Below are 25,230 nucleotides of genomic sequence, written 5' to 3'. Positions count from 1 at the left end.
AGGCATCCGGTGCCGGTTTCGGGTCCATTCTCTGTTCTCTGTTACAGAGAACAGAGGCCTAAAGTACCATGAGATCACGTGAGATCAGTAGCATGAGATCTCGCCCCACTGATCTCGTGTAATCTTGTGTTACTTTAGGTCTCCATTCTCTGCGAATGTACCGAAAACCTGGAGCAGCCAACAAAGTGAAGGATCTTGATCTTTGCAGGATGAGTATTGAAGGCCTGATGCCTAGGGAGACCCGGGGCGGGGGTGGGGAGGGAATAACCATGGTGAATGTTGCAGTGTCACTGCGGTCACTCGTAAGGGCGAATGACTGCCGTGGTGCTGCAATATTTGTAATTTCGGGACTTTCTCATAAGCACTAGGGGGTGCTTATCACGTAACTTCGAACAAGCGTTAAGTGAACGCTTGTAACTCGGGGATTACTGTACAATTTTTTGGGAACTAATTTCTTTTAAGATTTTACAAATAGTTGTCCAGATAAGGACAATTGTATGCTCAGGTGAGGATAATATATATTTCATGTGCTTAATTATTATACTGAGAAAAATTCAATAATCCTAGGCAGAGCTATGAACATTCACCTAGAATGAACTAAGTTCATTCCAATGAACTTAGTAGAGATGTGTAACATTTGATTGCAAAAGTATTTATCTTGGCCAAGAATGTTTTCTAAATAGTGTAGGAGTTGTCATTTTTTTCTTCATTAAGTCTGGTGCATCAATCCAGAAAAAAATACCAAGTGTATACTGAAAGGGGTTTTTTTGGTACACAATAAAAACTAATACAAACTAAAAAAGAAGAAGAAAAAGAAAAGGTGCAGAAAAGAAAAATAGAAAGGAAAGGAAAATTAAGAATATAGTACAGAAAATGAAAAATACAGAAATGACTTCTCTATTCAACAACAAATATAAACAATTTTAGTAACATATCACTTTCTAATGCATATTGAAATTGTAGAATTTTAGAATGTACTAAAAATGTACTAAATCTACATTTTATTCTTTTCTCTACTAGACTACACGAAAAGAACAGGCAGCCATGCTTCTAAAATTAATTATTGCCAAAGATAATTTTGCATATATATCTTTCTATAATGCTTTACGACAGGAAGGATACAAAGATCTTGCTGCTCTCCTTCAAGATGGCCTCTCTATTATTTCACCTTCAAATAAAAAAAATTCTGAGAATGGTATAACTTCATATGGTTAGTTATGATTTTTTTTATTTACTAGAGATTATATGTTGCCCCAATCAACAAAAACTAACTAACTTCATATGACAAGTAGTGTGTATATGTGTACTTTTTCATAGAAATAATTATTAAGAGTGGCAGATTTGTAATATATTCCTAAAAGTGTATCTCACTGACTTAGTCATACTTTTAATTTAAATTTGATTGAATTATAACAAAACAAATTACAGTTTAAGGAAACACTGAATTATAACATAATCTCCATTTCTAAATGATTTTTCATTTCTAAATAAATCATTTAGATAATAAATAAAACATTTGCTGGCTCACTGTATGCTTTTTATAATGGACTATAATAATTTTGTGAGTAGGGATTTAAACTACCAAAACGGTATCTTTATGTGTATTGATACCTAAAATTGTGTTGTTCTTGTAAATGAATAAGAAAAGCTAACAAAATAATGGAATATTCCAAATTCTTAGTTAGTATAATTGTATTCGCAATTTTCCTAAAATAGTATCCTTTTCACCTTAAAGTGATTACAATCCCAGACCAATAAAGCACAAAAACATGTGTATTAAATTTTGCATTGGTCACACTTGTGAATAACCTTTGGAGGGCTTGACCATCCTGGGTCTTCTGGATTTCTCAACAGTTTTCAATACCATTGACTATGATACCTTGCTAGACCAGCTCCAGGGATTGCAAATAGGAGACACTGTTTTCAATGATTCTCCTCCTTTCCCTGTGACTAGTACCAGTCTCTACTGGAGGGGAAGATAGTATTAAATATCAAAGTCAAAATTATTTTGCTGCTCTTTATTCTATATCATCTTAAGATACTGGCTGCTATTATTTTTGTTTGTCTTTCCTTTCTGAATTTAAGTTAAGACTACCCTTTGTGAAGGTGGAGTTCCACAGAGGCCAGTAGTATTTGTTACTCGTCCAGAATTACTAAAAAAAATACAGCATAACCTATATGGGTTAGGAAATGATCCAGGATGGGTGATTATTTACGGCATGGCAGGTTGTGGAAAGTCTGTTTTGGCAGCAGAAACTCTACGTAACCATGATCTTTTAAAAGGTATTTATATATTTTCTATTAATGTAGCATCTTAATTCACTTTCCTAGTTTATTGAAAATTACAATTTGTCTTCAAAATAGAATCCACTACAAACAGAAGGTTCCAATTTAGTTTTGAACATGCTATATAATAATCTTACAGTGCCCAAATGACATAGAGCAGAGGTTCCCAACCTTTTGGGCACCAGGGACCGGTTCCGTGGAGAAAGGTTTTTCCACAGACCGGAGAGTGTGTGGTTTTGTGTGCTGCCTGCATCCCACGGATGGGGCATTGCTTGTTTGTGGGGACCGGTTGCTGGCATGCTGCAGACTGGTACCGGTCCACGGACCAGGGGTTGGGGACCCTTGACATAGAGTACCAAAATATAATTTTGGAATATGAGTAAGGGAGGAAAGAAGTAATATTACTCAGTTGTTGTTTATTGTAAATGTTCAGAGTCAATATCTGATACAAAGAAAATCTTAATAAGTTGGGAAAGGTTTGCAGGGGTGCAAGAGATGTGGATTGATGAGGTGTGTAAGAGATGAGGGGGTATGTGAGAAGGAGGGAGGATATGAAGAAGGCATAGAGTTTCATGCTATTGTTCCTTTTGAGGATAATTTGACTTTGTATATGCTCCTTAGAAAAAAGACAGCCTCTACTCTCAACATTCAGTCTTATAAAAGAAAAAGTAATAACTAGGGAAGACAAAAAAGCAGAGGAAAGCAATGACTGTCATTATTCAGTCAACTTTTTATATAGCCCCAATCAATATATTTGGAGGTTTCTTTTAAGAATCATTAATGTTCTCTAATATGTTTTAATTTTAACATGTATTTTTTTCTTAGATTGCTTCCCAGGAGGAGTGCATTGGGTTTCTGTTGGAAAACAGGATAAAGCAGGTCTGCTAATGAAACTCCAAAATCTTTGCCTGAGATTAGATCAGGACTTCACTTATTCACAAAGGCCACCATTTAATATTGAGGAAGCAAAAGATCGCCTTCGTTTGTTGCTGTTGCGCAAGAGCCCAAGGTAATGTCAGTAGAACAGACTTGCATTTGCTATCTTTAATTTTAAATCAACTTGACTAGAATTGTTTGTTTCAAATTCCTACATTTATAGAGGTTTCCAATAAATATTCTATGTAGCTTAAAATTCAAGCAAACACAGTTTACCACAAAATATTAGTGAATTGGTTCCATATAAAGCTAGTAGTTGTCATTCTGATGTTTTATTTGTATAATCATTTATTTATTTATTTATTTATTTATTTAATTTAATTTATATGCCGCCCTTCTCCCGACGGGACTCAGGGCGGCGCACAACATATTTAAAACAAAACATAAATACATTCCCCCCCCGATAAAACCGAATTAAATCAAATTTTAAAGTTGTGTCTCTGTCAAATTGCTAAAAAAAAAATAAACCCCATATAAAATCCTCCCTAGGTCAGGTCCGCTTGCTGGAAGAGCCATGTCTTGAGGGCGCGACGGAAAACAAGGAGATCCGGAATCATCCGGATCTCGGGGGGTAGTTCGTTCCAGAGGGTAGGGGCACCCACAGAGAAGGCCCTCCCCCTGGGGGTCGCCAGCCGACATTGCTTGGCCGACGGCACCCTGAGGAGGCCCACTCTGTGGGAGCGTACCGGTCTGAGGGAGGGGATCTGCGGCAGAAGGCGGTCTCGGAGATAACATGTATTTACATGTATTCTTTCATTGAGCAATTTTGGAGTCTTGATCATCAGGGATTATGAATTAAAATCCACACTGCTTTATTTTCTGCATAAGTAAATTTCAAATTTCTTAGTATCTATCAGCTTAAATTTTAATTGCTTGCTTTCTGAAGTGCACTGACTCTTTTTCAGATTTTTAAGGTATATGGTTTAATGTACTGGTTAAATTGCAGGCCAAGAGTTCTAGTCCTCTATTGGGCATAGACACCCTCTGTGCCAGTCTCTCAGCTCAACCAATCTTAGAATATTATTGTTTGTAAGGAGAATAATATATAAATGTAAAAATAAATAAATCATGTTTCATTTGAAAAATCGGGAAAATATTGGTTTTGTCTGCTGTGATTTATGCATAAGAAATGGTACTAAGAATTTATCATTTTTTGCTTATGTATTTTGTTGAAAATTTTGAAAAAATGATTTAAAAATTCCAGAAAGGGAACAGCATAACAATACTGAGAAATATAATAATGAATGTGCATAAATATATGCTTTCTAAATATTCAGACTAATATTTAATTTTTATTTCTTTTTGCCTCCTTTGGCCCCTATTTTATCATAAATTAAGCCCAAATGCCAAATTTATCTTTTAAGAAAAAGCATTGATCTGTAAGGCTCTTTTTGATTAAAAAAGAAACAAAAGTTTAAAATAGTTAAATTCAGATACTATGAAGGATGCAATTAAAATGCTATACAGTGCTTTGGACTTTATTCCAAAAAGCACTTCAAAGTATGTAGGAATGTATATATACCACTTGCTTGTACATCGTAAAACATTGCTATTATTTTCTGGAATTACATTGGGCTCCTGTTTAGATAGGATACTTTAAAAAAGGAAATGTATTGTTACATACTATATGAAGAACCTTCTTAAAGTAGATGTGCTGTTTAATTTCAAGTTTATCATCTTTTTTGTGACAGATCTCTCTTGATACTTGATGATATTTGGGATTCCTGGGTTTTAAAAGCTTTTGATAATCAGTGTCAGATTCTTATCACCAGTAGAGACAGGAGTGTAGCAGATTCTGTAACTGGTAAGGGTTGTGTTTTCCTCTATTAACTTTCACAGTGGTAGCGTTTTGTTGCTATTATTCCATTAACCCTTATTAAGAGCATGCAGTGGTACATCCATTATATTAAGCCAAAAATAATATTGCCTTGAGAAAATTGTACATTAGTAGTAGTAACAGAGAGATTGAAAGAGGAGAGATTATCTTGTTACCATTATGTTTAATTTATAGAAAATAATCTGAATAATGTAACATGTATATATTTGAGGATTGTGGGGAAAATTAGTTGAAAAATTTGCCTTTAAATATTGAAAACAAAATATATTCTGTAAGAAGTAAAGTATAAATGGGAAATGGAGAGCTAAAGAATTCTGGAAACTTAGAATACCATGTTCAGCTTCAGTATAAAACAATTCCAAGCTCTTTTAGGGATGATATAAACAATATATAATCATACAATCTTATAAATAAAATACACAGTGCAACTGAATAATGAATATTACCTCCTTTTAATTCTGTATAAATTGATAAAATGAATCAAGCCTTAAATGTAGCATTTTCCTTAAACATCAAAAAAACTAATGAAAATAACCAGACTGTTCAATTCCTGTTCCAATGTGATGATTGGCAGATGATTTTTTAATGCCAATTAGTATCTTGCAGAAGGCAGAACAAAGCAAAGTCTATGGATAAATCAATTGCTTTGTTTACTATGATTGCATGTGCATTCATGGACAGAACTATTCAAAGTAAATGAAAACTGAAACAAGACAAAAATTGGCAATGGAAACAACAAACCAATACAGTTTTTGCTGATTCAAAGATGGGTGGATAGAACTTTAATTCAGTTGTGGAGAAACACTTATTTATGCTTTAAATCAAATATTTATTTCTGATTCTATATCCAGGCAATAAATATGAAGTTTCTGTAGAAAGTGGATTAGCGCATGAAAAAGCACTTGAAATTTTATCCCTGTTCGTTAATATGAAAGTAACAGAGCTGCCGGAAAAAGCTGATCATATTGTTAGAGAATGCAAAGGTAAACTTTTTCATTTTATGTTAATAGGCCTCTGCATCAAAAAAGTAATAGATTTTCAACATATTTGTAACTGCATATATGCTAATTTAAAATTGAAATGTAGTCATTGAGCAACTTAGAGTTTCTAAATTTTAAAAGGCAAAGCAACTTGGGCTTTGTTATTTTAACCTGTATGATTTGCCTTTCCAGAGTTTTAATATGTATTCTAATAACGAGAAAATACAAAAAATGGTTTTTGTTTTTCCACTTCTTGAATTACATGCAAAAATTATTTTTCTGGAAAATATTTCAGGACTTCATAGAGTTTGCACTTACATTGCTCTTGAAGCCTTCTTTACCTTTGTGCTTGTTCTGTGCTTGCATCTAGCTTCCAACTCCCAAAGCCAGAAAGGAGGAGACTGCAAATAAGCCCTGAGAATGTTAAAATTCCGTGTGTGTGTGTGTGTGTATGTATATATATTTCTTTTTCTGACAGAGAGTTAAAGAATTAAATTGGGAGACTAAGATGACCATTTCAAGCTCGTTCTGCTCTCATCAGTTAGCCATACCCTTTATGGGATTTATTTATTTATTATTTTCTCAACAAGTATAAAATGCAAAACAGAAAAACATACATTCAACACTAACAATGACAAAAAAAGAAAAAAAACTTGTTTACAAGAAAGAAAAAAATGACCCAAATATCAAATAAATGTAACATTAAACATATCCATCCATCCATCCATCCTTCCTGGCTGGATGCTGAAAAAAAAAACTCTGATAAATTCTCCTCCCCTTTACACAACAGGTCTACATATACCGGTAGTTATAAGCATTCCCATCCCTATTTAACAAGAATACTATATTAAATAAACAAATATTCCAGGTGGGGGGGGGTCTCTATCTGATAATCAAATCGACCCAACTTCTGATATGTGTGTGTGTGTGTGTGTACATATATTTTAAAAAGTCAACAGGTTAGCCCAAACATTACATTAATCTTCAAATCCCTCTGTTAATCATCTGTTATTATATTTAACACATAGAAAGTCCACAAATCGCTTCCAGTTTCTTATAAAGCTGTCTAGTCCATTGTCTCTTACCAAAGCAGTTGATTTCACCATCTCTGCTAATTCAGTCAGTTGTTCTGAAGTGTACTTTTGAATACAAAGATGAAAAGAGTCATTTCATATGATGGGGAAGAGTTAGGGAATTTTTAACTTTTTTGTTTTCTTAATATTTTTCCCCAATAAGGCCTTCAAAAAGCAATTTGATTTCTTTTTGTTCAATTTTACTTTTACTTATTCTTCTATTTTAGGTTCTCCTCTCGTGGTATCATTAATAGGAGCATTATTGCGAGACTTTCCCAATCGCTGGGAATACTACCTTAGACAACTTCAAAACAAACAGTTTAAAAGAATACGGAAATCCTCATCTTATGATTATGAAGCACTTGATGAAGCAATGTCTATAAGTGTTGATATGTTGCCAGAAAATTTTAAAGTTTATTACAGAGATCTTTCTGTCCTTCAAAAGGATGTTAAAGTGCCTTCAAAGGTAAAATATGTTTCAAAACAGTATTTTAAAATAAAATATATAAAAATACAGACTCAGGAAACTACAGACCAATCAGCCTGACATCAATACCTGGGAAGATACTGGGAAAAATAATAAAAAAACATCTGTGAACACTTAGAAACAAATAAAGTTATAACTAGTAGCCAGCACCAGTTTGTTAAAAACAGATCATGCCAAACCAATCTTATTTCATTCTTTGACAAAGTGACTAAATTATAGTAAACCAGCGAAATGCTGTGTATATTAGACTTCAGCAAGGCATTTGACAAAGTAGACCACAACCTACTTCTTGGTGAGCTAGAAAAATGTGAGATAGACACCAACAGATGGATTTGTAACTGGCTGACAAACCGTATTCAATGAGCAGTCCTTAATAGAACTACATCTACATGGAGGGAAGTAAGCAGTGGGGTATCACAAGGTTGTGTCTTAGGCCCAGTACTCTTCAATATCTTCAAAAATGACATAGAGGGAATAGAAGGGGATCTCATCAAATTTGCAGATGACACTAAGCTGACAGGAATAGCCAGCACCCCAGAAGACAACTTCAGAATCCAAAAAGATCTTGACAGACTTGAACAATGGGCGCTATCCAACAAAATGATATTTAATATGGAGAAAAGCAAGGTCTTAACACCTGGGCAGGAAAAACCAAAGGTACAAGTACAGATTAGGTGAAACCTGGCTCAAAAACAGTAACTGTGAAAGGGACCTTGGAGTCCTAGTGGACGATCACTTAAACATGAGTTAGTAGTGTGCGGCAGCAGCCAAAAAAGCTAATACAATCCTTGGTTGTATAAACAGAGGCATAGAATCAAAATCACGTGAAGTATTAGTACTGCTTTATAAAGCCTTAATAAGGCCACAACTGGAATATTTCATCCAGTTTTGGTCACCACATTACAAAAAAGATGTTGAGACTTTGGAAAAAGTGCAAAGCAACTAAGATGATTAAAGGTCTGGAAACTAAAACATGAAGAACGGTTGCAGGATTTGGGAATGACCAGTTTAGATAAAAGAAGGACTAGGGGAGACTGAGAATCTCTAGACATTTCACAGAGCTAGTTGTGCAGGACTAGTTAGCAGTTAAGATGACACAGATAAAATATCTTTTAAAATAGGGTTTATTATTAGTATATCTAACTGAATGATGTGGTTACAGAATAATATTTTCTATCTGGAAAATTGTTGATATGCAAGATTAGTTTATATTCATTCTTCCCCTGAATTCAATATGATTTCTACTGTACTTATTGGTACATACTTCAGAATGTACTAAGAATCAATAAGGTTGCAACATATTTAACTTTATTATGCTTGCTATATAAATATCTAGATATCTTATTAAATATTTTAAACACTTTAAAGTAATATAAAATTTTTAGGATTATAGGTTTTTTTGAAGTAAAAAGTAAGTAACTATCATAGTATAAATTTTACCAGTACATATTAAAATTTGAAATATTGATAATCATACCACAAACATTATTCTTGTTTCCCTGTATATTATTTAAATATTTAAGGAAAATTGTGAATAATTAGCAACTCATTGTTTCACTTCATTTCATTTGTGAAATCAGAGTTGCAAATTTAAATTTGAGATTCTGTTTTTTTTATTTTAAAAGGACAGTCACCATTCTCTCAATAGTAGAGAAATATTCTTTAAAATGCTTATTTTCAATCAATATTTAACAAAATAAATATATAGTGAACAATTTTAAAACATTGAAAATAGTCTTACTCGAGATTTGTTTGTATATTGGTTTCCATACTAACAATCTTTCTTTTCAGTACTTGCAAATGAGATTTCATTATGTTCTATTGAATGTTTCAGATTATTTTTACCCAATGAAGGGAAAAGTGATTATTCATTGCATTCACCTATTTTTGTTTGTTTGTTTGCTTGTTAGGTATTCTGTATTCTTTGGGATATGGAGACTGAAGAAGTTGAAGACATACTGCAAGAATTTGTCAACAAATCTCTCCTATTTTGTGATCAAAATGGAAAATCATTCTGTTATTATTTGCATGCTCTCCAACTTGATTTTCTTATGGAGAAGAATCGCAGAGAGCTTCAAGTATGTTTTAATTTGGAATAATGGTTTATTTAGGAAGCAAGTATAAAAATAATCAGTATACAAAATTCATTCATAATATAATATTAGAATTCCTTGTCTTGCAATTGCACTTCCTATTTTATACTTATTAGTGGCAGCATCTAGCTGTTTCTAACAGATTTCAAAAAATTAAGAAGGGACAAACCTGGTCAACATTTAAATGGGGTATCATCAGGCACCACAACTGTTGTATAGCTAGACTTGGCACCCTGAAAGAGCAAACCACTTTCATAGTGCTGTCATTATGTATAGTAGAATATACCCAGAGAGAGAAAGAGACACACACAAACAAACAAATATAATCAATAGCTCAAAGAAGAATTTATTTTTAATTTGATATTAATTCATCTTTTCAGATGAATACAAGCAAAAAGAGAGAAAAACGGTCCAATACAAAAAGTGCTCAGATAATACTTTAACTCTGATAAGCATTTTAAAGAACTATGGGCCTTGAGTGACAGAGAAGTAGGTTAAGATTATTCAGTTAGCATTCAATTAACAAACAAAGACAGATGTGAAATTTAGAGCTAAATTGCTACTTAAGGTAGGGGTGTCAAACTGCCGGCCCATGGGCCAGATGCGTCATGGCGAAACTGCGCCCGCCCCATTGCCGGCAATGGGAAAAAAGTCACGGTACGTTGCAACACGTCATGTGATGTTACGAGTTTGACACCCCTGACTTAAGGGATACCCTTAAGCTCCTGGACAAAAGGCAACAAATATAAGACAGAAATAATAATATATAAATAAAGTTGGAAGATAGAAGAGATTGAAAATGTATCACTTTGAATCTGTACAGAAGAGTGATGATACGTGGCTCAGTAGGTAAAGCCATCATAAGATCTCTATAACTTATTGAAAAGTAGATGTCAAACCTCCCTGGTGGTGGCCAGAGTTTCTTTTGATTCTTTGATTCTCTGATCCTGCCTGGTAAAATACTTCTTAGTAAAGCCAGCCTTAATTTTATTTTTTTCAATGATCCATCTTCCTATTGGTTGTATAAGTGAATTTAGCCTGCTTAGCACAACAAGCTTCGAATATTGTATATTTGCATGCAGACAGGCATTCAAATTAGAGTTAAAAGAACTAGATGTCAGTTGGTTTTGCTTTTACTTTCATGCAGTAATAGAGTTTCACCAGAGCATAACATTCTCAGTTTGTGAATAGAGCAAAATAAATTACTGAACTTTATTTATTTTTATAACAGTGTACCTTTGGGAGTTTTTAATTCAATATAGTGTTGCAAAGTAGTGAGATTATTTGAGTTTGAATGCCATTACTGTATTAATAGACATTTAATTTTTGTAGGAGCTACATAAAAAAGTAGTTCATCAGTTCAAGAAATATTATAAGTATAATATACCTATTTCATCAGAGGAAGACTGCATGTATTGGTATAATTTTCTGGCTTACCATATGGCAGGTGCCAATATGCATGATGTAAGTTGCACTGATTTTTATTTCTATACCCTTGTATATAAGAAAATAGTTTCTTTCTAGGGGGATACATTTTCTTGTGAAACTTTGTAAAACATTTATGGCTTAAATGAAATATGTTTTTATTTCTATACCTGCAAGGAAACAAAAATATGTTTTTCTATACCTGCATTTCTATATAAATTTTCATATGCATTTCTTGAAATAAAACATTTTGTCCTTTGAGTCAGTCCAGAATCAAAAGAATGTTTGCATAGTTCATTAATTTCATGCATTTGAATATAATAAGTTCTATAAAAATTGAAATAGTACAGGTAGTCTTTGACTACTTTGCTTAGCAACTGTTCAAAGTTAAGACAGACTTCCCCTGAGTTAATTGTGACATGGTGAAGTAAAGGCCTGGACCCTTGGACAGTCTTAGCCGGCTGTCATCACCCCAGGCCTCAATGTCAGCACTAGTGCTACTACTGCTACTCAGAAATGTTAACTTGTACTGTTCTCCAATGCCTGTGTCCAGGCATTTTTCTCCTGGTGTTGAGAGAACTGTGTGGCCTCTCCAACGTAGATCCTTGTTGCACCAGACCTTCTTTCCTGAAGCTGCCTCAGAGCCAATTCTAGCATGATTTCAGGACATCTCAATTCAGCAATTGCTCTGAGGTGATAGATCCTCAGGAGTGCTAAGCAATGGGATACTATGCAGAGCAGCCTAGGGCAAGGAAAGATAGGTAGGCAAGGGGGTTGGTGGCATTCCTCAGTGGCACCACAGCTAAAATCAAAGCCTAGGTGGTAGCAGTTCTCTGAGATTGCTGAAGGCCACAGGCCTCTACTTCAGGCCTAGGGCAGTGCTTCTCTCAGCAAGTACCACATTGCAGGGCCAGGCCGGGACAGCTGCTGTTTTATACTGACTGCAGCAACAACCTCAATTTATGTATGGCTTGCCCTGGGCCTCCCAGGGTGTCTCCCACCTTCTAAGGCACACTCGTGCTCCACTTAATAACTCCACTTAATATGATTGTTTAACAGCCACAACTGTGAGTGCCAGGATTGCCAAAGTTGAGCAAAGTGTAATGTGGCATCTTATTTGACAACCACAATGACTCACAACCTCACAGTCTCAATTGTGGTTGTAAATCAAGGATTACCTTGTATATTATTTATTTACTAAGTTATTAATTCAACTTCTAAGACCACACATTAGCCAAATGATTTTAATATGTTAGATCTGATGAAATGTAGAATATATCAAAGTCTAATTAGTCATAGGGCATAAATGAATAATGAAATAAAGTTTAGGAGTATTTTTAAGCCTCCTTGTACTTCGTGAAGGAATGTTGGAATTATACATTCATTCTTTTCCTTAAAAATATTAAGTTGCATAACATTTTAAAATTTTGTTGAATATAACATCTTTTCTCTACATTTTTTCTTACAGGAGCTATGTGCTCTCATGTTTTCATTAGATTGGATTAAAATAAAAACAGAATTAGTAGGGCCTGCTCATTTGATTCATGAATATGTTGAATACAGTAAAATACTGGATCAGAAGGTATAATATGATATGTAAAATCAATTGTAATAACTGTTTGTTCAACTCTGATAAGTTACCAGTCAAGTTCAACAGAACTTTCCTAGTTAAAATTATTTTATGTTTTATTGAATAGAATTTATACATCATTTAATTCACGAACACAGAACTCCTGAGGATGTAAATGATGATTATAGTACTTTGTGTAGAAACAGTATAGATGAGTCTCTGGATTTTGTTTGTAAAGAAAATAAAAATGTCTCTCTTTCCAGTGCATTTGTAATTATAAATCAACAGTCAGAAAAAACAACAATGTGAGGAAAAGAAAGAAAGGGTAAATGCATTGATGGAATCATTAAAAGATTCCATTTAATTCAATTTTCCTTGCTAAATTTTAATGCAACAATATTTCTTATTCACAGGATCCTAATGCACGTGAAAACTTCCAGGAATTTCTGTCCTTGAATGGGCATCTCCTTGGACATCTTCCATTTCTAGACATTGTACAGCTGGGACTGTGTCAGCCAGAAAATTCAGAAGTGTATCGACAAGCAAAACTGCAAGCTCAGCAAGAACTTAGTAAAGGATCGCTTTATGTGGAATGGATGTAAACATATATCTTTTTTTTCATGTCACTTTTGAACTCTGTTAAACATATATTGAAATATTTGATCCCAAGTCAATAGCAAACTTTGTAGGCATGCATTTAAAAATTATATCCTGTATTTTAATACAAAATATTATATTCAGGCTTTATAGAAACTGGCTGCTAAAATTATTTTGTTTCTCAGAATATTTCAGTACCAACTTTTTAATGTAGGACACTGAATTTCTGATTAAGGAAAAATAGAAAATGCTTGCTGTTAGCATAAATGGTTTATATTGACTGAATACTGACTCATTTGAATATTGTCTAGGATTAAATAGAGAGAATATTTTAAGCATTTCTTCAGATTTAGATTCAAATCTAGATCTTGGATTTAGTCAAATGAGACATGGAATAATGGAATTAAATTAGAGGAAATTAGATTCCAATTCATGTTCGAAAAGGATAATTTGAAAGTGGAACTTGTTCCCTAAAGAAATGGTGGGATGGATTCCTGCACTAAGGGAGAGTAGGACTCAATTGCTAAAACCTTGGCGACTTTAAGCTGTGTGAACTTCAACTCCCAGAATTCCTCAGCCAGCATTGCAGTTGCAGTTCTGGGAATGAAGTTTACACAGATTAAAGTTGCCAAGATTGAGAAACACTGGGCAAAATTGACTCCTTCGTGTCTGTGATTCCATAGTATACTGCTGCTTGCTCCTCTGGAGGTTTCTTCCAAACTAAAGTCCAAAATTCATTGCGATACATTTCTTGTATGCATAGTATTTCTATAACAGACAGGAAGGAAGATAGATTTCTCAGACTACAAATAGATTGTCATACATGGTAACCAATTGTACATTATTTTACTGTTCTATTTGTTTTTTCTCTATTGAGATATGTGTGTACAATTTTACATGGAATTAAAATTATATAGAGAAATGATGGCTGATAATGTGAAAAGTTCAAGTCAGTTAAAAAAATAGTAACATTTTTAAAACAACCCTTGAGTCCTTGAAAATAAATTATTATTTTATAAAACATAAATATGTTTATACATGTTTTGCATGGCTTGTTATGGTTTGAAAAATTGAAATTATTAATGTATATCTAATCTTTAAAAAGATAGTAAAATAATACCTTTCTTATTTTTATATAATCTAGCAATAAAACATCAGTGAAGAATATGTACCGTTTGGTTATGCATCCACATACAGATGCCGTTTACCATGCTTGTTTTTCCCAGGACCATCAAAGAATAGCTACATGTGGAGCTGATAAAACTTTGCAGGTGAAAGTTTATCATATCAGTACAACAAGATAGTAATCATATACATTCTGTATTAATTGAATACATGCATAATATTGTTACATTTTAGAAATCATATTTTCAAATTGATCTTACTGGAAAACTGCCAGACGGGCTGGAAGGAGGGGTCAAGTCAGTGTGTAGCTTGGAGTCCTTGCCCAGCTGCAAGTGGCAGAAGCTTGACCTCCCCCAAGAAGCAGGTTGGTTCAGGGGAAGACAAACAGTCTGATGAGATTATTGTAGCATAGGTGATAGATAATAAAGTTACTGACTTTGTTATTCATGACTCCCAAGAGCAGTGTGATAGTATAGTGATAATATAGTATTCCTATAATTGGAAAACAGGTATTCATTCAGATTTATTATATCTTTATTCTCTTTTAAAAATAAACATACAACATTCATATTTTATTTTATTTTGCTTTCATTTGTTCATTTGTACTCTGTTATTTATTCTAAAATCCCAACACACAATTTTTATATCATAATCATCATCAATGAATCCATAGATACTAATCTTTGTTATCTATCATTGCTTTGGATAATCAAGGCTCTCACATACTATCTTTTATTAATACAGAGAAGATGTAAACTTACCTGCCTTATTCTTCCCTAATGACAACAAGAACATTACCAATTAATGTTGGCACATTTGAGTCTCACAAGTACAACTAATACATAATTTTCCCCAAGCCACTTCATACTATTCTATGCAAGCTGAGATTTCTAATCCAGAGATATACTGCACTGTTGCCCACTTTCTGCCAACTTAAACTGCATAAAATACATTGATACATGTTCAAGATGCTTGAAATAAAAGAAGTATGACCACCTAATGAGAAGGAAGGACTCATTGGAGAAGAGCCTAATGCTGGGAAAGATTCAGGGCAATAGAAGAAGGGGATGTCAGAGAATGAGGTGGCTGGATAGAGTCACTGAAGCAGTTGGCGTGAATTTAAATGGACTCCAGAAGATTGTAGAGGACAGGAAGGCCTGGAGGAACATTGTCCATGGGGTCGCGATGGGTCGGACACGACTTTGCAACTAACAACAACATGAATTTTTACGCTCTAAAAAAATCCTAGAGTAATAATAGATTTTGTTTATATCATATGTTTAACTCCCCTTGTGTTTTTATCTTGTGTGCTTGACAGCAGGTCCTTACATGTAACTAAAGTTTGCAGGTTGATTACAGTTGTTCAGTGCTTAGGTTTCCATGTACTCCTTGCTTTTGAAATGTTACTTATTTTGTGATATACAGGTAGTCCTCAACATATAATCACAATTGAGCCCAAAATTTATGTTCTTAAGCAAGTTTATGTTCTTAAGTGAGTTTTGCCCATTTCACTACTTTTCTTGTCATAGTTGTTAAGCGAATCACTGCAGTTGTTAAGTTATTAACATGGTTGTTAAGTGAATCTGGCTTCCCCATTGATTTTGCTTGTCAAAGGGTTGCAAAAGGGGATCACATGACCTTGGGACACAGCAATGGTCATAAATATGAACCAGTTGCCAAGTATCTCAATCGTGATCACATGATCATGGGGATGCTTCAAAGATTGTAAGCGTAAAATATGGTCATAAGTCACTTTTTCATTGCTGTTGTAACTTTGAACAGTCTCTAAATGAACTGTTGAAGTTGAGGATTACTTGTAATAGATTTTTTTGTGTAAATATTGGAAGCTCTGATTTTTCCAAAACTTCCAAAATTACTGATTGATTGACATGTATATATTCACATGTTACGAAAAGTGCCAGTTCTCATTTATGAGGGGTCCTTCGTGCTCTCTGAGCTTGGTTGTTTTCTCACAGATGTTTCATTACCCAAGTTAGGTAACATCATCAGTGCTAGTAAGAAGTGGGATTTGCTCTTAGTTTATATTCTAATGGCTTGCCTTGTCTGTGTTGGTGGGACTGTTGTTAGAAGTTCTTTGGTTGGACTGTTTACTGTTGGCTTGTTTGGCAGTTCCTTGATTGGAGTATTGTTTGATTGTTTGTTTGGTGTTTAACTTGGCGTTAATCTACAGTATGCTCATCTGGGTGCTGATTGCTAATAAGGAATGTTTTGGTCTTTTTGTTCCCTTTTTAGCTTATGATCATCCTAGACAAAGCCAAGTCCAAAAACTCTTTATTTTTTAGAAGCCTAGCATTCCAACAAATTAGCCATCAATAGACACATAGACATAAATAAAATCTACATACTTTGCAAAAGAGATCCCAAAGGTGCTTTTTGAAAAGCTATCTGGACTTTGTTTTTCTTCTAAGACGTTTCGCTTCTCATCCAAGAAGATTCTTGGATGAGAAGCGAAACGTCTTCAAAGAAAAACAATGTCCAGTTTGCCTTTTGAAAAAGCACCTTTGGGACAACTATGACCTGGATGGCTGAGAATCTCAAAAGAGACAATCAACATGACAAAAAGGGAACAAAAAACCCAAACATCTTTCCACCAACAATCAGCACCAAAATGAACATAGATTAACATGAGATCAACAATCAAGTAAACAATACCCCAATGAAGGAACTGCCAAACAACATTAAATAGAACACAATCTGACAACTTCTAAGACCACCACCGCCAACACTGACAGGGCAAGCCACTAGAATATAAACTGAGAGCAAACACCACTCCTTACTACTGTAGTACTGATGATGTTACTTAGTTTGGGTAATGAAACGTCTGCAAGAAAACAACCAAGCTCAGAGAGCACCAAGGACTCCTCATTTCAACCCAGTTCTACAAATATTCTCCTTTATTACTTATTATTGCTGGGGTTGGCTTGACAGTTAATAATCTTCTTCCATTTTTTTCCTTTTGAACTAACAAAAACTCAATTATATAGAGAAGATAATAAAATAGAATCATGTAATGTTTGTTAATATGTATGTGTGTGTGTGTGTGTGTGTAGTTTTGTATGTAGATATAACAGTCCTATATCACTTCTACTTTCTTATAATTTGTTATTCTGTTTGCAGGTTTTCAAAACTGAAAGTGGAGAAAAGCTCCTAGAAGTAAAAGCTCATGATGATGAAGTGCTCTGCTGTGCTTTTTCAATGGATGACAGATTTCTAGCCACTTGTTCGATGGATAAAAAAGTAAAAGTAAGCCTCTTATGAAAAATCATCATCCTCTTGAACTTGAATTAATACCAGTTGAATTTATTCTACAGGCAGGCCTTACTAAATGACTGCTCATTTAGTGACTGTTCAAAGTTATGACACTATTAAAAAGAGTTACTTAGGACTGGTGCTCATACTTATAACTGTTGCAGCGTCTTTTAAAGTACTGTGATCATGATTCAGATGCTTGGCAACTGTTGTGCATTTACAATGGTCACAGCATCCCACCTGGTTTCTGACAAGCAAAATCAATGGGAAAGCCAGTGGGAAGTCGCAGATTACAGTCACGTGATGTATTGCTTAATGACCTCAAGTTTGTTTAATGACTGCAGCTAGGACTGTCAGAACATGGTGTTTCTCTTAACTGCTTTGCTTAGTGATAGATTTGCTGATTCCGATTAGAGTAATTAAGTGAGGAGTACCTGGAATTTTTAACTGAAGCCAATAAGAAAATAATAAATTAAAAGAATGTCCATTTTTTGCAGCCCTTAGAGTACTCTAAAATCATACTAACAATATTAAATATCAAATTATTACCTTTGAACCATATTTTATATATATATATTTATGAAAACAAGTTCTAAAACATTTGGTTTCAAAACTAAATACCAAAGCTCCAATATTTCAGTCTTGTCCTCTTTAATAATGTAACTACAATGTTCCATGGACTACAGAAGCTGAATTTTGACTATGGAAAATCTGTTTCTTCAGGGTTTGTTGTTGCATTATGATTTATTTATTTAGTTATTAAATCTATCTGCCACCTATATTATCAGAGGTGATTAAATTTTAAGAATGAATGCTTTCTTATTCTAGAATGTCACATTCATTTTTTTACCTTATATGTTTATTCAATTTGGAGATTACCCAGCTCATAAAATACTCTGAGCAGTGTACAATACAAGAAAAGAACCATAAAAATATATTTATTTAGAAGAGCAAAACATCTAAATATATCCCAAACTAGCAAAATTTAACAAATGCTTGGCATTGACCCTAATCTGAGGACTCGGAACTGAGATGAGATATACTTCTGGAACATTTTCATGTGGGGAGCCATCTGACTCCAGAGGGCAGGCATCATACAATAGAGAATGTGCATTGTCTAGGCCCTGTTATATGACATTCTTTGATTGAGGGAACCTACATCATGCCCATTCTGCTTGGTTCCATCGATAGGGCAGAAGTTATCAGAGATTGACAGTCTCTTAAATAACCAGATTGTATACCATGTAGGCCTTTTTAGTTAATAACCAATGATAATCTTGTTCCTGTAGTCATATGGCAACTTGTAAAGTAGAGATGACACATGGGTGCAATGTGATGTGCCTACTACTGCCCACATTACTGCATTCTATACCAACTGTACATGGAGGGAAAAATTATTTGATCCCCTGCTGATTTTGTACATTTGCCCACTGAAAAAGACATGATCAGTCTATAATTTTAATGGTAGGTTTATTTTAACAGTGAGAGACAGAATAACAGTAAAAAATCCAGAAAAATGCATTTTAAAAAGTTATAAATTGATTTGCATTTAATAATTTTTCCCCTCACTGTAGCTTCCAAATAGTATTTATGGGCAGCCTCATATTGGGTACCTTGCAGTAATCCGGTCAAGAGATGATGAGGGCATGAGTAATTGTCTGAAGGCTCTCCCAATCTAGAAAAATATCTTTTAGTCTAAACTAGAGATAGTTTAGATAAAGAAAACATGGAATTTGAATTCTTATTATATATTGCTTACATTGCAAGTTCAAATTCAGTATTTCAGCAAATTACAACTTGCTAAAATTTAAGGAATATTTATGTACATAGAAATTGAACTTATTTCAGCTTTGTCTAGCATTTAGATTAGAAATTGATATATTGATATATCGATATTGATATATTTACTTGATAAGTATCTTTTTAAATGTTTGAATTATTGTATATGATGTTTTAGGTGTGGAACTCAAGAACAGGTGAACTTGTGTGTGAATTCAAAGAACATACAGAGCAGGTCAACTTCTGCCAATTTAGTCATCATTTTTTGGCAACATGTTCAAATGATACTTATATCAAAGTAAGTAGTAAATGAAATCATATTGATATTTAGGTGGCTTTGGGTATTTCATAGTAGAGAATTTGTGGAAGCCTCCTGAAATGCATTAATTTGGGATTTGTTACTTTGTTCTTCCTACTTTTAACCACTGGAGGCCATTTAGGTACTGCTGAACTACAAAAATGAATTAGAATTGTCCTTTGAAATACACCGACAGCATAGCAAATAATCTTCCAGTTTCCCAAATACTTGTGTTTCTATAGCTGTTTATAGGAGATAATGAAGTTTGACAACAACAGTCTGGGAGTTCCTAATAAAAACTTCAAGCTGCAAATTTATTTTCATTGCTACTCAAGAAATATGAATATTGTGAGAAGCCAAAATAAATACTTTTTGACTAATTTTAATATACATTCATTTTTTCTTGGTTTCCTTTTCCTATTCCTAACTGAAGCTCTGGGATCTAAATACTAAGTATTGTCGCAATACATTGTTTGGTCATGAAGGATCTGTAACCCATTGCAGATTTTCACCAGATGATAAATATTTGGCTAGTTGTTCAGCTGATGGAACTTTAAAGGTATGTCTTGAGACTGAATTATTATAGGTAGTATCTTTTGAATCTGTATTTTTGTACCTTGAAAATAATAATTATGTTATGGCCTTTCTTTCCTTCTTTCTTTCTTTCTTTCTTTCTTTCTTTCTTTCTTTCTTTCTTTCTTTCTTTCTTTCTTTCTTTCTTTCTTTCTTTCTCTCTCTCTTCTCTCTCTCTCTTTCTTTCTTTCTTCCCCCCCCCTTCCTCCCTTCTTTTCCCATTGTACTGCTGCAATTTTTGTTAAAAATGAATATTAAACAGAGTTCTCTGAGGCTTTATACATTCTTTCCTACAATATACAAGTACCTAGTGAAAAATAAATTGTCACAAAATGTCTGACAGCTAGACAGGGTCATCTGAGTACACAGATAAACCTCCAAATGGCCTCAACAACTCTCTAAAAGAATGCAGATGACCAGCTGTCTACAAGGAATATAAATCCTTCCATTCCTCACCATCCTGTCAGAGCTGAAGAAACTTCTTGGATGAGAAGCAAAATGTCTTCAAAGAAAACAAAGTCCAGTTGCCTCCAGAAAAAGTACCTTTCGGACTTTAACTGCCCCCAGAAATCTCAGCTGCTCCACCAGGCCCAGGAGCACTTATGACGGCAGAGATGCTGCAACTCTCCCCACCCACCTATCCCCCATTAATCTATGCCCTTTTGGCTGCCCTGCCCAATGGCACTCATTAATAGCAGTGCCAGTGCTGGGCTAAAGTAGAGGCCCGAGGTCTTCAGCAGTGACAGTCTGCTCTTACCACTCCCAAGCCTCTATTTCAGTCCCAGGACAACCATTACCACTGAGAACGTCTCCCTTAACTGCACAGTGTAGCCAGTCATGCCAGCATCAATGTATAAAGCCACATTTGTCCCTATTGCCCTGTGATCCACAGACTCTGCTATGCCCCCTGACCTTCACCACCTTGCTTCATTCTTCAAGTTGCACATCCCATTTCTTCAAGTTGTGCATGCCATTCTTTCAATTCTTCAGAAACCTGGTCTTGTCCAGGTCTCTTGAGAATGGGCCATTTGAAGAATGGCAAGAGCCCCATTTTTGCAATGTTTTGGAAGACCTCATTCTCCAATTTGTGTGTCGATTCTTTCTCCAACTAGCAAAATTATTACCATTTAAGTAAATGTCTTTCTTCAGATAGTATCTACTTCAGCCCCAGCCTTGGCACTGTTGCCAAGTGCTACTATGCAGGGCAGCCCAAAAGACATAGATTGGAGGGGAAGATGGATGGAGGATGTTTCAGTGCCTGTGCAGTTGTAAATATGGGTAGGCTGCCAAGCACCTAAATACTGATCGCATGACAATGGGGGCACAGCCATAACGTCAGACACTTATAAGTCATTTTTTTCAGCAACATTGTAATGGTTGTTCAACTAATTTCTTATAATTTAAGGACTACCTCTAGAGGATTTGAACTCCATAGAATAAGATTTGGCTGTGTATATTTGAGCATATGATCCAGTGGTTAAGGCACCAGGCTAGAAAGTGGGAGACTGTAAGTTCAAGTCCCACCTTAGCCATGAAAGGCAGCTAGGTGACTTTGGATCAGTCACTCTCTTTCTGCCCAATCCACTTCACAGGATTACTTTTGTGGGTAAATAGAAGGCGGAAGGTGTGTTGGATATGCTTTGAATTATTTGTAAAAAAAAAAAAAGCAGGATTCAGATAAATACATTCTGATCTAATAAAAACCAGGTATGTTAGCAACATTTTATAGCTAGTCCTCGCTTACCAACCATCTGTTCAGTTACTATTCAAAATTATGATGATGCTTAAAATTATGGCTGCCAGAGTATCCCTAGGGTCACATGATTGCAATCCGAGGCCTTTGCAACCATCTTGCACTTAACTATAGATTTAGTATCCCATAGTCACATGATTGCCATTTGCAACCTTCCCTGCTGGCTTCCTAAAACAAAGTCAATGGAGAAGCCAGAAGAGAAGGTCACAAATCACTCTGGTAAGTCACTCACATCCTTTTTTGACTCGTAGTAGGTAGTGCTGGCCCCGCTGTACTTGCACTGTGCCTCTTTGGCCACTTATGCAGCCTTCTCAGTTTGGCTGAAGCCACCCCTGGCTGTACCATGATTTGTCAGTTACTTGTGCACCATCCCCACCTGGCAGCAGCCAATCCCACCCCTACTGCACTCGCACCATGCCTTACCTGTCTGTCAGACTGCTTGAGTCCCACCATTCTTGCTTCACAATGATAATGGGTAGTGCCATTGCTAAGCGACGTGGTCACATGCCATTGCAATTTATGATTACATTGCTTATCAGTCAGCCCCAATTACAGTTGTTAACTAAGAACTACCTATATGGACAATGAAAAAGGATTAGCATGGCAACCCTAAAACTGGACTAAAATGAAGAAAAAAGATGATTTGTACTCTGTATGATAAAAGCCTTTTCATTATCAGCAAAAATACAGCTAGCCCTCAACTTTCAACCACAATTGGGAACAGAATCTTAGTTGTTGAGCAAAACACCCACATCCCCATATTTGATTGCAATCCCAGTTCTTCCAGTTGCAATTGTTAAGGGACTGGGCAGATTGTTAAATGGACAGAGGGAGAGAGTTACCTGCTGAAGAAGGGCAGGAAGCTCCCTTCTGTGTTTGGAAGAAAACTTGTGTGCTTGGCGGGAGAAATGAAGCTTGGATACCAAAGATCTGAGTTTCATTTCTGCAACTTAATAAAAATATTCCCACCACTACCACCGCCCATGTGCACTGAGGGAAGGGGAAATCCTTCTTATAGGCAGCAATAACTTGCAGTCACTTTTGCCAGCTTCCCCATTGACTTTCTGGGGAAGCTGACAGAGAAGATGGTGATCACATAATAATCGGGAGATTGGCAACCAGTTGTAAGTGCAAACAGGTTGCCAGGCACCCAAACAATGATCACCTAGATCAGATCGTGAGGGGGGGGCAGTTTTGAAAGTGCTCTACAGACTGTAAAGCACCCTTTCAGAGCCTTTGTAACTATGGGAAGTGTATAACTTATTAGTAAGTAGGAATATATTCCAATTGCATTTTGTAATAAGACACAGTTGTTTGGTTTTGTATAAGAAAAAAAGAAACAATCTTTCATTTCTAATAGGCATATAATTTGAATTTGGATCAGAAGTCTTTATAGATGTAGATTTTATAACAAAATAATATATTAACCAAATCCAGCAACTGGGATTCTGAAATATATTTAGTACAGAGAATACAAATGTAAAAAGCAAAACATTCTCTTTTTTATTAACAGTAACAAGATAAGTTATAGATTCATATTGGAAGTTTATGAAATGGATTTCATTAACATTGATATAATCGGAGTTTGGACTTTATGAATAAAATAACCTGTATATTAAAATCATTACAGAAGCAAAATGGAAAATGTTTAATTTATGCAGATTGATATGAATGGATTTTTCTGTCAAAGTCTAAACAGAAAACAGTTCATTATATAAATAGTTTTAATGGCTATATGAAAAATGAACTAAAATAAACAGTACTTTTTAAAACTATTATATGAGAAAACCTAAGTATATATGTATACCTAGATAAGTGAAATATAAAATAAATATATTTCCTGTACTGGTTAAAAGTAAAATTATTCATGTGTACTCGTAACAGTCTGGTCCAGCAAAAGGTATTTTTGAAATTGTTCTTACTTAGCAATATTTTAGAAATAAAGCGGTATGAATGAATAAGAAATTTTATATCAACTTAGCTACTTGATTTGAATATGTTGCTATTTTCTGACAAACATATAGTTGGCAGTAATACTAATCAGAAAACTTTTCTTTAAAAAGCTTTGGAATGTGCAGTCAGCAAATGAACTGAAAACTATTAATATAGGCAACTTCTTCAGAAATGGGGATGGATACCATGATGATGTGGAAGTGTTAGTGAAGTGTTGTTCCTGGTCATCTAATGGTAGAGCAATAGTAGTAGCAGCTAAAAATAAACTTTTTGTAAGTATTTAATAATATGCTGGTAATGTATTTTCATCTTGTTTTTAAATGTTGTTTTGAGATACCAGTGTTCACAGATTAATTTTTTTAAGGTAGAAAAAAGTTCTGTGTTTTTTCAGTTCAGATAGTTTTATGGCTTTAGAAATCAGTATTACATGTGAAAGATAATAGGTGAAGAAAGAAAGAAAAGGTGAAAGAAGGACAGTGTCGTGCCATATCATACTGTATGATCATTCAGGAATGCTGCCTAGAGTCACCTCTTGGAGAGATGGGCTGCATATAAATTTAATACATAAATACTCTGAAGCAGAGTCAGAAATTAGCTTGTTAAAAAGGGAATCCTTGAAGCCCCCTTCTATTTTCCAGCCTGAGGGTCAGCATCTACTGATCAATTTCAAAATCTGAGAGTAGCTTCTCTAAAGCCTCTCCTGTTTCTCTAAATAAATAGCCAAGACAACTTCAAGAACAATATCAGCATATAGCAGAAGGACATACCCTGAGAGACCAAGGCTTCAGTTCCCCCTAGCCTTTTAGGAGGGCAGCAGCTTGTTTTGTGAGAGAATACTCCAGCTAGTATATGTGATACAAACTGAATTTGAACAATTCTCTACCTTTTTGTGGCCCCAACACTTATTTCATTTAAAACAGTGGTTCTCAACCTTTTTAATGCCGCGACCCCCAACTGGTCGTAAGTCGAGGACTAAACCGGTCGTAAGTCGAGGACTAAACCGGTCGTAAGTTGAGGACTAAACCGGTCGTAAGTCGAGGACTACCCAACCGGTCGTAAGTCGAGGACTTTCCCTGCCCGGGAGCACCGCGCATGCGTGGTTCCGCCCCCTGCGCCGGCCGAGGCGTGGCTGGCAAGCGGCAGAGACGGAGCAGGCCGACCACCAGCTGGCCCAGCTCAAGGGAGGTAAGGCACC

General features: G+C 35.1%; 1 protein-coding gene across 1 annotated transcript in view; it reads left to right on the top strand.

Moving 5' to 3' along the window:
- APAF1 (apoptotic peptidase activating factor 1) overlaps positions 1-25,230 on the top strand; it is a 56,309-nt gene that overhangs the window by 6,588 nt on the left and 24,491 nt on the right. Inside the window, exons 3-17 of the mRNA XM_015819437.1 lie at positions 1,021-1,210; positions 2,086-2,283; positions 3,112-3,295; positions 4,914-5,026; positions 5,911-6,042; positions 7,340-7,578; positions 9,510-9,677; positions 11,025-11,156; positions 12,586-12,699; positions 13,101-13,285; positions 14,429-14,555; positions 17,548-17,673; positions 19,637-19,756; positions 20,190-20,315; positions 24,146-24,307. Of these exons, the coding sequence (XP_015674923.1) occupies positions 1,021-1,210; positions 2,086-2,283; positions 3,112-3,295; positions 4,914-5,026; positions 5,911-6,042; positions 7,340-7,578; positions 9,510-9,677; positions 11,025-11,156; positions 12,586-12,699; positions 13,101-13,285; positions 14,429-14,555; positions 17,548-17,673; positions 19,637-19,756; positions 20,190-20,315; positions 24,146-24,307 (2,316 nt within the window). The remainder of the gene's footprint in view (positions 1-1,020; positions 1,211-2,085; positions 2,284-3,111; positions 3,296-4,913; positions 5,027-5,910; positions 6,043-7,339; positions 7,579-9,509; positions 9,678-11,024; positions 11,157-12,585; positions 12,700-13,100; positions 13,286-14,428; positions 14,556-17,547; positions 17,674-19,636; positions 19,757-20,189; positions 20,316-24,145; positions 24,308-25,230) is intronic.

The sequence above is a fragment of the Protobothrops mucrosquamatus genome, unplaced genomic scaffold (assembly GCF_001527695.2).
Source record: "Protobothrops mucrosquamatus isolate PMUCROS unplaced genomic scaffold, P.Mucros_1.0 scaffold921, whole genome shotgun sequence".
NCBI classification, from domain to species: Eukaryota; Metazoa; Chordata; class Lepidosauria; order Squamata; family Viperidae; genus Protobothrops; species Protobothrops mucrosquamatus.
Note: the sequence above shows the minus strand (reverse complement) of the source record. Positions and strands in the feature narration are given on the sequence as shown.